Source organism: Carya illinoinensis, chromosome 10, assembly GCF_018687715.1.
Source record: "Carya illinoinensis cultivar Pawnee chromosome 10, C.illinoinensisPawnee_v1, whole genome shotgun sequence".
Lineage (NCBI taxonomy): Eukaryota > Viridiplantae > Streptophyta > Magnoliopsida > Fagales > Juglandaceae > Carya > Carya illinoinensis.
The window spans coordinates 7,032,005-7,047,389 of NC_056761.1; the positions used below are offsets into that span (position 1 = coordinate 7,032,005).

At 37.0% G+C, this 15,385-nt stretch overlaps 2 protein-coding genes across 3 annotated transcripts; both read left to right on the forward strand.

The window, feature by feature from the left end:
- LOC122279164 lies at positions 1-7,922 on the forward strand. 2 transcript variants are annotated; one of them, XM_043089553.1, is made up of 7 exons: positions 1-979; positions 1,180-1,628; positions 2,220-2,405; positions 2,921-3,028; positions 4,565-4,768; positions 4,853-6,739; positions 7,296-7,488. In XM_043089553.1, exons 1-7 carry the CDS (start codon positions 904-906, stop codon positions 7,338-7,340), a joined length of 2,955 nt encoding a protein of 984 aa, XP_042945487.1. In that variant the 5' UTR covers positions 1-903; the 3' UTR covers positions 7,341-7,488. The 2 variants fall into 2 exon arrangements, with proteins under 2 accessions (XP_042945487.1, XP_042945486.1); XM_043089552.1 differs by having other exon boundaries at positions 48-979; positions 4,853-6,744; positions 7,296-7,922.
- A 4,740-nt stretch (positions 7,923-12,662) lies between these two features.
- On the forward strand, positions 12,663-15,197 carry LOC122279349 (polygalacturonase QRT3-like). Its single transcript, XM_043089958.1, has 3 exons — positions 12,663-12,991; positions 13,145-13,381; positions 14,022-15,197. Exons 1-3 carry the CDS (start codon positions 12,758-12,760, stop codon positions 15,078-15,080), a joined length of 1,530 nt encoding a protein of 509 aa, XP_042945892.1. The 5' UTR covers positions 12,663-12,757; the 3' UTR covers positions 15,081-15,197.
- The last annotated feature ends 188 nt before the right edge of the window (positions 15,198-15,385 follow it).

A 15,385-nucleotide genomic window follows, 5' to 3' on the forward strand; every position in this document is an offset into this window, starting at 1 on the left:
GTAAATCTTCCCTGCAGCCGGTTTAATAAAGGCGCACCGCAGAACGAAAACCAACCCGGTTTTTTTTACAGCTCACGGTTTCATTTTTAGTTCCCTCCCTCCCTCCCTCCCCGATCTGCTCTCCCTCTCTCACCTCAAGTGCACGATAACGACGGGCTTCTCGATTTCACTCCTTGCAATCCCCTCCCAATCATTTTCATCACTATCCAAACTCACCTCCTTGTCTTCACTCTGGGCAAGCACAACCCTTGTAAAGGAGAGTTCTCAATTGCAAAGAATTCATGGACCTTCGTCTCACTTTGGGAAACCGAAACTTTCAATCCTTTCCCGAATGGTCTCCTTCATAATAATTTCTTTGCCATGATCTCCGCTCGATTTCAACTGTGAGTCGCGAAGGCCAGCCTCGGTAGCCGTAGCCATGGAAATGAGCTTAGCGACTAGGAGAAATAGGATAAGAGCAAGAGAGCCGGCCACAAAGAGCTCCTGCACGGTTTTCAAATGCAAAGAACCAAAAGTAGCTAGCAGCACTAATAGTATGAAAAAGAAAGCGAATTAGGTGGAAGAGACTCGAGGAGAGCAAGGGATACTTGGGTTTTTGTCAGAGGAAAGAGTAAAGCATTTTTCCTTTTTGCCTTTTGCTTTGGCTTATAAAATATTGGGCGGTTGTGGGTTCCGCCGCTCATCGGGACTGTTTTGAGAGAAACGCACAGAGACTCGAGGAGAGAGGAGAAACGCACATTTAAGTTAGAACCAGGAGAGAAAAAATAAAAAATAAAAAAACCAGCACAGCAAAGTGTGCGGTGAGTGCTGTGAACAGGGGCGGCTGTGTAGCAAACCTCGGTACCAATTTAGCTGGGTAAGGTGCTAAATTCAGGTGGTAAAAGTAACCTGGGGTGAGCGGTGATGGAGAGGAATCCTGCTGCCAGTGCCATGGAATGGAGCATTGAGCTGGAGAAGGCCCTACGTTCAAAAAACCCTAGTTACGGCTCTTTTTTCTTTTACTTCTACCTCTTTATACTTATTTTCATGGATAATAATTTGATTATTTAAACTAGTGCAAAATGTGAGTTTGATTCACTATGAAGAATTGAGAGAAATCAAACTCAAATGGCTTTATTTTGGTTTTTTTTTTTTTTTTTTTTTTGTTATTAGAAATAAGATTTTTTTTTTCCAATACAGGTCTTTGTGTTGATGCTATATTGCGGACTGGGTCAAGACTTGAGCATTGGAGTAGAGAACCCGAACCAACTATGGCTGTGTATAAGATATTTGGCTTAGTGCCTGGGGAGGATAGGCTTTTTGCCAATACCATCCTATTACGGCTTGCTGATGCATTTAGGTTGGGTGGCAAGCACATCAAACTGGCCATTGTTAGGATTTTCTTAGCAGAGTACAGGCATCGTGGCAAGAAGAAGAAAATTAAAGAAAACAAAGGGATTTTGTCGATGGCCACAGCTCACAACCGCATAGAATTGTTGAGGAGAGTAAAGGTTGTTTTTGATACTGGGGATGCTGAGTTGAGGGCATTGGCTTTAGCTCTCTTTGGTTGTTGGGCTGACTTTGCAAATAACAGTGCCCATATACGATACTTGATACTCTCTAGTCTAGTTTCGTCTGATTCTTTGGAGGTAAGATCAGTTTTTCTGTGTCCTGTTAAAATTCATGGTAGTTTCATCGGCCTTGTTTCTGCAACTCAATTTTATTTTCTCATTATTAATAAGAACCTTACAATAAATAAGATTTTAAGCTTATTCATATAAGAGTCAACTTTATAATCACTCGTTTATTCATATGAGAGTTTATGCACCCCGTTGCTTTTATTCTAATGAATGCAAAGGCCAAAAGTTGAGTTAGTTTCTCACAAAAGATTACCACAAATGTATGAACTCTGAAGCCGTAGAAGCTATCTGGAAATTGATATGGAGGACTTCAAGCCTTTCTATGGAATGTTTTAAAGAAAAAATTGCAAACTTTGGCTTATACTGAGGTCAAAAGACTTCATTTACAGATCAGCACTGACTGTGGACTTACTTAGCTCCTTGGACTTGTGGTTTTAGGTCTCATGGAGCCAGACTTTCAGGGGCATATTATTCACCTGCCTTTTGACCCCTTGTTCTTGGTCCACTCTTTTTAGAAAATACTTAGTTCCTTACCTCAATTGATCATCTGCACGAAGGTCCCTGGAAGTGATCTGGAAACATTCAATTTGGTTTCTGCAGGTAAAAGCTTCATTGTTTGCTGCTGGATGCTTTTCTGAGTTATCAGATGATTTTTCTTGTATTGTATTGGAGATGCTGGTTCGTATGGCGACTTCATCAGAAACATCGTCTGCGGTAAGGTTAGCTGGGGCACGGGTTTTTGCAAAGATTGGGTGCTCCTATTCAGTTGCAAATAGAGCTTACAAGGTACTGGACCTCTTCTGATTTAGTTTCAATTAGATATAAACACATGTAAATCTATGTGAAGCTATAAATTTAGTTCCATTCTGGATGCAATTGCCCTTTTTTTTCCTCTTGGATAAAAAAAAGCTGGGGATGGGAAAGGTGCATTGTAAGAGTCAATCCAAGTAACATGTGGTAAGGTGATATCATGCAACAATAGTGCGATGTTGGTAGATGTATTTAACTGCCCCATCATGATAGATATCTTTGTGAAATGATACTCATCTTTCTGAATTATTCTAATTATTGACAAAAAATGTAGCTGTGTTTTGTGATGTCAGTAAAGGCTTGACTACTCAAATTGAAATCTTTGCTTGTAGAGTAAGTATTTTTTTTTTCTTTTCTTTTGAGCAAAGATTTGCGTTCACTGACCATAAGCAATTTGATCTTTCTCTTGTTTTGGCTACAGTTTGTCTGTTTGGTCAAATATATCATTAATTTATACAGTTAAGAATGACACTGACATTTTTTTGTCACAGACAGGTCTAAAGTTGGTGTCGTACTCTTCTGAAGAGGATTTTTTGGTCACGTTGCTAGTTTCACTCACCAAGCTTGCTTCCAAATCAACCATTCTTATTTCTGAACAGGTGTCCTTTCCCATCAAAATTTTCTTTGTTGTTAAAGAGGCAGGAGGCATATGTGCAGAGATCTGCTTTCCTGCCTGTTCTTAAAACTGAAAAATAAGTATATTAATATTAGACTATCGATTACACAAGATAATAAAAGAAGATTAAATGACATAATATTCATTATAAGTTTGCTAACTGTGCCTATGTAAATCCGTACATATACATATCTTGTCCGCCTAATTTTTTAATTTTTATAGGTAAACAAAACTTTATTACTCAAAGAATAGGCCTAGCCCAGTATATACAAGAAACAGCCCCTTTTAAGCGGGCGCAAGAGAGACAAGAAAATCATGACGGACCATTCCATTGAAATCAACAGCTATGGGCCAATTACAAAGCGTACTAAAAAATAAAGCCAACAGCTCCTCTAGCAATCGCTCATTGTCTTCAAATGTCCTCACGTTCCGCTCTTGTTATAAACACCACATGATGCATAGTGGGATGATCCTCCAAACTGCTGATATCTAGGACATACCTCCTATGTTGGGCCAGCAGGCCAAGACTGCCACCACGGTCCCCGGCATGACCCAACCCAACTCTACTCTACTCTACTAAGCACCACATCCCACAAAGCCAGTGCAATCTCACAATGCAGCAAAAGATAATCTACTGACTCGCCCCCTTCCTTACACATACAGCACCAATCTGCTATGATAATTCTCCTTTTCCCCAAATTATTAGTTGTGAGGATCTTACCCAAAGCGGCTGTCCACACAAAGAAAGCTGCCTTGAGTGGCACCTTATGTCTCCATATCCTTTTCCAAGGGAAACGATAGTTGGGATCTTGAGAGAGAGCATTATAGAAGGAGCGAACTGAGATCATTACTTTCCGGTGAGGGACCCACCACAACCTGTCTTCTTGTAAATTGCTTGGCTTCACAGAGTACAAGAGACTGTAAAAATTCACAAAACTGTCCATCTCCCAATCTTACGCAACCTTACTAAAATTGATATTCCAATGAAATTGCCCACCCGATATTCCCATAACATCTGCCACTGAGGCTTTGATGCTGGCAATTTGAAAAAGAGAAGGATATAACTCTTGTAAAATCGTATCACCGCACCAAATATCTTGCCAGAATTTAATCCTGGTTCCATCCCCCAATTGAAAGCGGGTGTGCTGAAGAAAGACCGTCTAACCTTTTCTGATATGATTCCACAACCCCACTCCATCGACTCCTCTAGCTTCTTTAGTACACCACCCCCCTTGTCCACCTAGTTCAGCTCTTAATGGCAGAATGCTTATAGATTAATCTGTGCTGTGAATAAAATTCTAAATATGAGATTTTTTTTTTTTTTTGATAGGTAAAATTCTCAATATGAGATTGTAACTAGCAACACATTTAAAAATTTGGAAGTGAAGTATGGTGGGATTAAATGGATGACAGTAACACTTGCTTGTCTATACTGAAAAGTGGTCAGAGATCATGACGTTTTATTTGATGAGTTGTGGCCATATTGGTAGTTAATTATATCATTTACATCATGATGCAGGTGGACACGCTTTTCTCATTTCTTACACGAGAAAAAACTATGCGTATTAAAGCAGCAGTGTTAAGATGCCTGCATTTCATTTTCATAAAAAGACCATGCCATTTTCCTGTGAATGCAGATCTAATCAAAGCTTTATTGAGCACTCTAAATGAGCCTGAAGTTCCGACATTCATGCAACATGAAGCTCTAAAGATTTCACATAAGGTCATTTCTGAGCAATGTAGAAGAACTTGTGATTGAATATTGTTAAAATTTACCCTATGTTTATTGATGTTAGCCAATATGCAGATCCTTTCATATATGCCATCTCATATGCCCTGTTTGGACATGCCTGAAATCACAAAGCTGTTAATCATTGCTGAAGATTCCTCCCAATCTCCAATTATGTCGAAGAACTTCTTATTTATCCAGGTTCTGGTAGATATATCAATCAAGCTTAGGGGAGTAAGGGAAATGGAATCTGGTTTGTTTGGTTCCTCTCCTCTGCCATCGAGGGTAATATTATTGATCATAGATCAGATTACATTGCTGGTAAAGCAATTATTGGATCTTTGCCAAATTGACTCCCCAGTGTTTCAAGGAGTTCATAGTCTGCTCAACCTTCTTGTTCTTTTGGTTCGAGAATATACAGATCTGGGTGTTCTGGTGCTAGATAAAATATCTTTGTTTACTGAATATGTTGCAAATGTGCATGACCACGTCATGGCTAAAAGGCAATCAGATATACTATTTCACGAGATGGACTCCAAAAGAAAAAAGAGAACAGTCATTAAGTCAAAACTTTTACATATCGTATACAGGTTTGTGGTTGCCTATCTTGAAAATCTCAATGAAGCTCGTGCTCTTTCTGTCATAGTGTTTGAACGAGTGAAGCTTCTGGTTGAAGTTGTGTGTAAGTGCAGCTCATTTGATTGTTATTCGTGTACAATCTACTCCCTGTTACTCCACCATCGAATCTTTTGGGGTTGCTTGGTGAAAGGAAGTGAGGAATCTTGCAGTCATAATAGAGACTCTATTAATAGTTACTTGGTTGAAAAAGAGACTATTACGCTAGAGTCTGCAAGTAAGATGCTGAAAGATGGGTATTACTGGCCTGCTTACAAAGCTGGGACATATGCAGCATGCCAGGGAGACTGGTTCACATCTGCTTTCATATTTCAGCATTTAATAACAAAAGTTCAGTCTGATATTTGCTACTGCTGGTTAACATCAATATTTCAATTAGCTAATTCTGAGAGGAAACTCCATCTACTGGTTTTACCAATACAGGGGTCTACTTTAGCTGATTGGTTAAAGAAGAATGAATTTCCAGCCAGTTTTGATTTAAGTGAAGTCAGAAGAGATACTGCGGGAAATAATAAGGAGCCTAATTACTGTGAGGAGTTTGTTGGGGCTTATGAGGGCATCAGCTCTTCTGGTAAAACATTAGAAGCTGCTGTCAGAACAGGTCAAGAATTTTGTTTCCAGAGATGGTTTCTGCATGTAAGAGCTAAACTTTTAAGAGCCTTGGTAGATATACTAAGAATTCTAAGAACCATTCCGTTTAACCTGGACAACATTAGCAATAATGTGAAGGTTAAGAGGAGTGTATTGGTTGAGTGCCTGAAATCTTTGCCTGAAGTTATTCAGGTCTCTTTGCGGTTCAAGAAGCTAGCACAGGAATTTGATCTAATTGCCACATCTTTCATTGGTATGGACAGCAAGAGTTCAAAAGTCATTTCATCACTTGCACTAAGTTGTTCGCTTTTGGCCTTTAGTACCGGTTTCATTTTTTTTGTTCCAGGTCTTCCCACCGATGGTCTTACATCTTGTGGTCTGGGAAACTTGGAAAACTCTTTACGTGTGACGCTAAAACAAAATTTAGTTGGGCGTTTGTGGCATGTAGACCATGAGATAAGTAGAAATCTCTGTCAGCTTTTTGATGTCAGTGGACAGCTTAAGATGTGTTTTGACTTGCAGTGTAGAAATAAAATTTTGAAGGTTGGATGTGAAGAAAAGGATATTCTTTCCATCTGTAGTTATGCTGTTTATGGGATAATTGGTTTGCAAGAGGTAAATGAAGAGAATAACGAGCATATTTTATCTCAAGTTGCCAAGGGTGGTTTACAACTTTTGTGGAGCATTATCATGAAATGGATACATATTCCGTACCAAACTCCCAGATACTTCTTTAAAGTAAGGTATGCTAAGGAGTTTCCGGTGCTGAGAAATAGATTTCTTTTACAGCATATATTGATTGGAAATATCTTATTGAATTATTTTGTATGTGGTGTTAAAGGACCTACAACCTTTTTTCTTTTGAAACAACCTAGTTACTAGTATATTATCATCTCTAGAGCATGGATAGATGACACAAGCTGCAACCTTGGTGATTTTTGTATGCCAAAGGATGAGACCTCAGATTAAATTTTAAGATCTGAATGAGGTAAATTTAATAATAAATAGACTTACAGGTCAGCACGAGGTTACTTAATTTATTGTTTCTTACCTGTCTGCGTGCATCTTATGGCTACTGTTTGCACTAGCATTGCTGTTCTTTTATGGCCAGAAAATAGTTGTATTGTTGAACAGTGTCAACATCGAGGCAGCTCTTCCTTTTATGATTGCTTGAATTTTAGGAATACGAGGAAAGGACTCAGTTTTTTATTCATTTGCCAAAGTTTGATTTTTTTTGGGTGGTGGGTTGTGGTATTTTTACTTCATTTCGATTTTAAATTTGCCATGAATTCAGGAATTGCATTGGGTCGGAGCTCTTTGCCTGCAATTCAGACACTAGAAACCCAGATGGAATATATGTATTGTCAGGCTTCCACCTGTCGTTGAACCTTTGTCTTCAATTGATTAACTTGCCGCTGGATCTCCCAGCTCAGGTGACCAAGTTATACTGCATGCTTTATAGTAGGGTATCCTTTGCGGAGCCCAGGCCAAATGAAGAAAACAAGGAGCAGATGTTGCAGGGTTCCCCGGCTTGGGAAACTGATGACATTGTAGAAATCAACGAAATGTTACTGCATCATGTGAAAAATATAAGCACCAAAAAGATCAATAATAGCAAGCGCAGGAGGCGTGATGACAACGAGGACGGGGCTTATGCATTTGTGCATTTTGAACCAAATGAGAGAGGCCAAGGATTTGCAAGTTGCATGCTTGATATTTCTGGTTTTCCAGTGGGTTCTTACAGAATTAAATGGCATAGTTGTTGTATTGACAATCAGGGTTCTTATTGGAGCCTCCTCCCTCTGAATGCCGGACCTGTAGTCACTGTAAGGAGATCTTCCCTTGGTTGATGTTTTGTAATGAACTTGGATGCATATAAATGATTCTGTTTGCTGTATCAAATGTATTTTTTGTTCAGAAATGTCATTCTCCATCTTATATTTTGTCATGATTCTTAACCATCCGTGTGATACACGAATCAAAAGGTAGTTGGCTCATACATAATGGGATTGTGACGAAGTCCATTTTAAGTCATTCAATCCATGGAAGTACCAATTGGATTTGTTTGAGAGCACTGGTGCAGCCTACGCGCACGGATAAAAGCACTGGAAAATGCACGGACAAGGCTTAAGTGCTTTTATCCGTGCAAATATCATCTCACTTTCTATTCAGTTCCACTGTATAGATTGGCAAGGATGGAGTCACGTAAAAAACTATTGCCTTAAGTTCATGCAAATGGCACATCACATATCATACAATTTGTGCACATCTCAAATCAATCCCCAAGGATTACTTCAACCTTATCTTATTAAATTACAAAAACTTCAACAGAAAAATTGATATTTATAGTCTCACATTGAATTCCACACATTTTTTTTTGCCAAGAAATGAAAATTCTAGAAATCAAGTAGTTCTGTGCAGAGCAGTTAAAAACCTACTAATTTAAAAATATTATTCGTAATTGACCATTACAATATTTTTGTGGTTGTACTTTCTTCTCCTTCGGTTATTGTTGGATAGTGATAATGTTTAAAAGGGTAATGAATAGGTACAAGCTTTAAATAAAATTGAGTCATGCTAATAAAGAATAGCTTTTTTATACCTTTTTTTAGGTGTAGTCCACTTTTTTATAAAGACTTGAATGTGGTTTGTTTATTTGAGACTTGTATAAATTATTTTTTTAAAAAAAAATATAAACTCGCTCACTATATTATCATCCGTAAGATAGTTCGATTTGATTAATTTTGTATGGATGGCAAACAGAGCTGTTTTGTAATACAATAACTTGTTTAGATTGGTGACACAATATAAAATTCAAAGGCATTTTTGTTAAAATATTGGTGGAGAGGTAGTTCAACGCCCTCTATCATCTTTCCCAATTTGGTTCCAAGAAATTGTTTGGTAAAAATAAGGATAAAATCTTTTAATATATCTTGAGACATTAGAACATTCATATTTTATATATAAAAAAAAGGTTTAGTAAAAAGATTTCATGGTAAGAAACCCACATCAGTACTGATATTGCTTGATGTGGCTACCACTTCTATATTTTATGTGAACTTTAATGGCTCATGCAATCAATATGGTAATCCGGATAAGAAATGATATATATAATTTTAAGATGTGTAAGTCCCGTACACTTATTTTAAAAAAGTGAATAAATATAGAATATATATAAAAAAAATTAATTTTTAATGATAGACTCCTCTTTTTTAGATGAAATATGCAGAATTTGTGCACCGTTTATATGAGTACATCTAACATGACTCAAGCCTAGAATAATGCAATTCCTTCACGATTCACCCACCAAATTTGAAACTTAATAAATGTCCATAAACATTTAGGATATCTCATTGAAGAGGTATTAAAGTGCATTGATTACACAAAGAAAAAGGTGGGTTTCCAATGAGGAAAATCATATAGACAGAAGTATTACATAATTTTTTGCCAAACTAGCCTAAGTAGCTAACAAGATATTAAATTTTTTAAAATTTATTTAAATTTTAATATTTTAAAAAATAGTATTTTCAAGCAGGGCAGGCAATCAAATTGGGCCAGCTTATGCATTTAATGGATTCTTCATGTATATTATATGCTCATTATAATAGGTACTCTATATTGTTGGCCTACTAACCATATGCACAGATCTTAAATGTAAGAAAATAATTTCTACCACTTACATCATATGTGTATTATTTGTATATTTCACTTATGTAATTGACTAAAGTAATATTTTATATTAAAAAAATGATTTAGCCAATCACATTAATAAAATATATAAAAATTATGTCAAAATGACTGTACATAAAATTTTTGAAGAGAAAAAACCATTCTCTTGTAAGAAAACATTTATGAGGAAGGTCAGCTAGCCAAGTGTACGTAGTTAATGCTACCAACAGGCAAAGAAGCTTTTGTTTCCTCTCTCTTTATCCATCTCCAATTTGTAGCAAATTCAAGCAATCTACCCCAACAGCATAAGTGGACAATAAAGGCAAGCCACGAGCATAAAAACTAAATTCTTTATCTTTCTCTTCTCATTTTCGTCAATGAGTAGTACTCCACACTAATACCTTACGTAAGACCTAAGATAAAACATATATCATGAGCCTTTAGTGTTGTGATCTTGTCGTGGCTCTAATTATCACACACAACATGCTTGTCTGCGAAATAAGATCGAACATAATTTTCCCTTATACAGTATGGTGAAAAATGAATGGTGACAGTTGGTGATACCCATAATAACCATTTGGCTAGACTTCTTGTGTTTCTGACTTGACTATATATCAGAACCTATGAATTTTCATCAGGGCCATGATCAATAACCCGATCGACCAGCAACACAACAACCTACAAAAAAATTCACCTCAGCAATAATAAAACAGAAGTGCTACAGAAACAAATAGATTATTACATAAGAATAAATTTATAAACTGATGTGATTTCATATGATTCGTTAGATCTACTTTATAATAAAAATAAATTTATAATCTGACTTACTCCATCAAGCTATATTAGCATGTTAGTTTACTTTTTGTATAATTCTTTAGTGAATAAAATATTTCAAAATTTTTATTTTGCCAACTAAGTGAACATGATGCGGTGCCAAAAGAGTTTTTCCAATTGAGATCTTATTCCCGAGTTTGTTACCCACAAATCAAAAGAGAAAATATATTTATAACTGTAAATTGTATAATTATCGTGTAATCGATTTGAAAAAAGTGAATAAAACATGAGATCCACATGAAAAATTATTTTTTTAATAGTAGATTATACTTTTTTTTCAAAACAATTACGTGACGTTCATATATTTTACGATTATACGTAGAATTACTAAAATCAAAATTATAACTTAAATGTTGCCTTACGCACAACAATGTTCGAGATGGGCTAAATTAAAGCTGTCTATCCACGCATTGCGCATGGATGTATCATCGCGGTCCTTGCATTAATCTTTCTTGTCATGGCATTTCAGTACCGCTAATTCCAAATATGCGGCTCATGGGTATCATACTAATTACTAATAGAAGTCACCTTTGAGCCATGCACGCGAATACCTAATTTTCTCCGTACATGCATGATTTCGATGATATTCATGTAAATGACATGGATTAAGTAGGTTTTGGTTGAACAAAGTGGGCAATTGCTTGCCGTTCAGTTGAAAAATGGCCAAGCAGTATTGCCTGTGCATGTTTTGCCTGCAAAGTGCCTGCTGTCAGAATCAGATACAAGAAAAAGGATTATATATATCCAAAGATCATCGGCATCACATGTCGACCTCTGAACCAAACATGTCCAGTCGTTACCACCAAACTACCTCAACCACTTTCAGTACTTCCTACTGTCCTAGATGATCACATTCAGCACTAAAAAATCTTGAAAGTGAAAGTTAAAACAGTTTCACCACTGATCATTCCCAATAGAATAGTGTGAAAATTCAACTATGTAATTCAAGAAAAATATTATTTAACCGTCCAGAAATCTTAAAAAAATAAATTTAAAGTGATTTAATATTAGATTTTAAAATTATTTTTATTAAAAAGTAGATCCATTATATTATATAAAATCATGTCATTTTATGAGTTTACTTTTAGGAGATCTCTTTATAATTATAATACTTGACATATATAATAGATCGTAAGAGATATTTCGGCATTTTTTATCCTCTCACATTTGAACCTTGTTCTCAAATTATGTACCATGATTTGATCATCCTCTTTGCTTCCTTTTATTGCAATTATAAACTGAAAATAAAATAAAAAAGGAAATAGGAAAAAGAGCATGTCCCTAATTTCTGTGGGTCATGATTTCCTCACCAGACTACAAACCAATCTCAGTTTTTTCATTCAATTGGTCCACTCGAAATCATAGGAACTATACATATTTTATCAAGAATGCTTAATTTATAAGACATGTCAGTGATGTCACCACACCTAGCAACTAACCTCCTAAACTCATGATTTGGGTGGCCTACATGATTAAGTTACATGATGGAGCCCTTATACGTTATATATTCTTGAATTATATCGTTTGCATGCCTTCCTTTGTAGAAATACCTTTTCCACAACGTCAAACCTGTTAGGGTCCCTAAAGTAAGAAGTTGGTAACTGCTCGCTTTCATGTCAAGAGAAAAGAAAGATTCAAAAGCTTGAGGCAATTCCCATTTCCCACCTGATCTCAATATTACCAAGACAATCAATAAAATAATAATTTGTATAAATTCCGAACGTGCAAAGAAAAACATGACTTTATCAGAAAAAAATTATTTAGTGTTTTAGTAGGATTCACTTTTTTTTTTTTTAAAATGAAATTCTATCCAGAAGACTTACTTTTTTCAAAACGGTTGTCTCAAATTAGTATTATTTTAAAAAGAAAAATTATACTCATTATCTTCCTACCATATACCACACATAATTTTTTTTTTTTAATTTTTTCTCTTATCAAATATACTATGATGTATAGATGAAAAGTAGAAGAAATTAATTAATTTAAAAAGAATAAAATAAAAATTAAAAGAAGTGTGACGTGTGATATGGAGAAACGAGGAAGGAAAGCTCTTTTAAAAATATTGGTACATCAAGATGAATAGCGCCGGTGTTATGTGTGTGATCTTATAATATGCATAAATTTCCTATCACATCTTAGATAGTCCCTAGCTTCTCTTTCCATGTCCCCCAAGTCTCTCCCTTTCTTTGCCTGTCAGTCACATATATATGGGATGCTCTCACCAACATGTCTTTAACGTAGGGGAGAGAGATCATGGAAGCAACCGTGGCAGGGAAAGCTCTGATATTCTCCATGCTAATGGGGTTGGCTAGTTTCATTGTAATTCAAGTTAACGGAGAGCATTCTCCGGTGGGCCGGTTTTCCGGTGATCACTATCGTGACCAAATACGCAAAATGCAATCCTTGAGATCCTCCTCTGTCCGGCATGATTCAGTTTCTCTTCCACCATCAATCTCGCCTTCTCCTGGCTACGCTCAGCAACCACCGGTACCCATACTTCTTGTTCTCTTAACCTCTTAAGAAAATTTTGGTAATTTGTTGGTTCCTATAGTTTGTTCTTGGCCAACTATTTCATAGTCTTGGCCAATATTAGTCACTCTTCATACATGTTACTGATGATCATGTTGATGGTTGATGTAGGCTGCATCAAGTCCACGTGTGTATCATGTGACGTCGTACGGGGCAGACCCAACAGGCAGAGAAGACAGCACAGAAGCACTCCTCAGAGCAATATCAGATGCAGTCCAAGGTCCAAGTGCAGGGCCATTGATAGAGGGAATACAAAACCTTGGGGGAGCACAGATTAATCTTGAAGGCGGGAATTACCTGATTAGCCGACCACTCCGATTGCCAGCCACCGGTGTGGGGAACCTCCAGGTATTCTCACAAGATATATGTCTGGGTTACTTCATCTGTCTTAAGCATTAAAGCATTGTTTTCTACTTTTCTCGTTTGAAACATAATTATTCACCTATACCACCTAACTGTACAAAAGTGGCCGACTCCACATGGCACGATATCATAGGCCACTGTGGCCAGACCAAGTACCTTGCTGATATAGAGGTCTTCATGTTCTTGTGGTCACAGGTGTGTTAGCAAATTGATAACGTCTAAAACAGTTGGTCTAACATGACTCAGAATACTTGACTTTTGGGAAATGAATTGACTTCTTTAGGTTCTAATCAAAGCTCTATGCCGTGAGCAAGCAAATTCTCCTTACGGCAGCCTTTCGGAAATGCTTTCCTTTAATCTAAAGGAGAATATTACTCCATGGTTTTTCTGAAAAGTAAAAGACTTTTCTTTTGTAATGATAAAGCTAATGGTATCTGCATTAGATCAACAATGTGGAAGTTTTATGGTGCCATGAAGAGAAATCCTGAAAAGTGATTGCACTTTTTAGGACACCTAGGAATCCTTAGCTCTACATGATATGGATAGCATGATTTAAAGTCAATTTTGCTATACATACACTTTTAAGATGTGTAATTTGTAAACCTGGCATATTTTGATGAAACAGATACATGGAGGAACACTGCGTGCCTCGGAAGATTTTCCAACTGATGGGTATCTGATTGACTTGTCGGATTCATCGACTAGCAATATGGAAGAAAAGAGAGAAAGATCCAAAGATTCTCAGCAATTGTCTTCATCATCACCTTACAGTTATGAATACATAACCCTTAGAGACCTCATGTTGGATTCAAACTACAGGGGAGGAGGCGCTGCTGTCATAAACTCCCTCAGGACAAGCATAGACAACTGTTACATTACCCACTTCACAACCAATGGGATTTTGGTGCGTGGTGGCCATGAAACCTACATACGGAACTCCTTCCTTGGTCAACACATCACTGCTGGTGGTGATCATGGTGAAAGGAATTTCTCAGGAACTGCAATAAGTCTAATGGGCAACGATAATGCTGTCACTGATGTGGTCATTTTTTCAGCTGCAATAGGAATAATGGTTTCCGGTCAAGCCAACATACTTTCTGGGGTGCACTGCTACAATAAGGCCACTGGTTTTGGTGGCACAGGGATTTATCTGAAACTGCCCGGTTTGACACAAACCCGAATCGTGAATTCCTACTTGGACTACACTGGTATAGTTGCTGAAGACCCTGTACAGCTACACATCTCTAATACCTTTTTCCTTGGAGATGCATACATTCTCCTAAAATCAATAAACGGGGTTGCAAATGCGGTCAATATTGTTGATAACATGTTTTGTGGGTTCGATAAAGGAGTTGAAATTGTTCAGTTGGATCAAACCAATGGACCTTTCAAAGATATCGAACAAGTTGTGGTTGATAGGAACAATGTGAGAGGGATGAACATAAAGTCCACAGTTGCAAGGGGGTCTGTGAATGGGAAAGGAAACTCGTGGGTTGTCGACTTTAATCATGTTCTTCTATTTCCTAACCTTATTAGGAATGTGCAGTATTCGTTTAGTGCTGCTGGAAGCCAGTTCCCCAACCATGCCTTAAGGAATGTTTCTGATAACCGTGTTGAGATTCAGACAGATATGGATGTTCCTGCTAGTGTATATGTCACAGCAGATCAAGGGGTGCTGACCTGAGTCTGGGTTCAAGAAATACTTTCTTACGAGCAATTTCTTATACAAAAATCTCAAAATTACAACAGAAAATGTAGTGATGGTGGAATATTAGTATATATATATGAGATTAAAGTACAAGATATATTCTTCATGAACTGTTTTAATGAACCAAGCTCGCTAGTTCGGGTTTGGCTTCAGATATCAGGTAAAACCAAGTAGAATCATTCGTCTTGAAGCTGACGCAAAACATTGGAGTTTCAGTTCCTATGAAATTCATGGTGTTCAAAGCTGCAGCAACTCAGCTGACAACTAAATTCAACATGTTC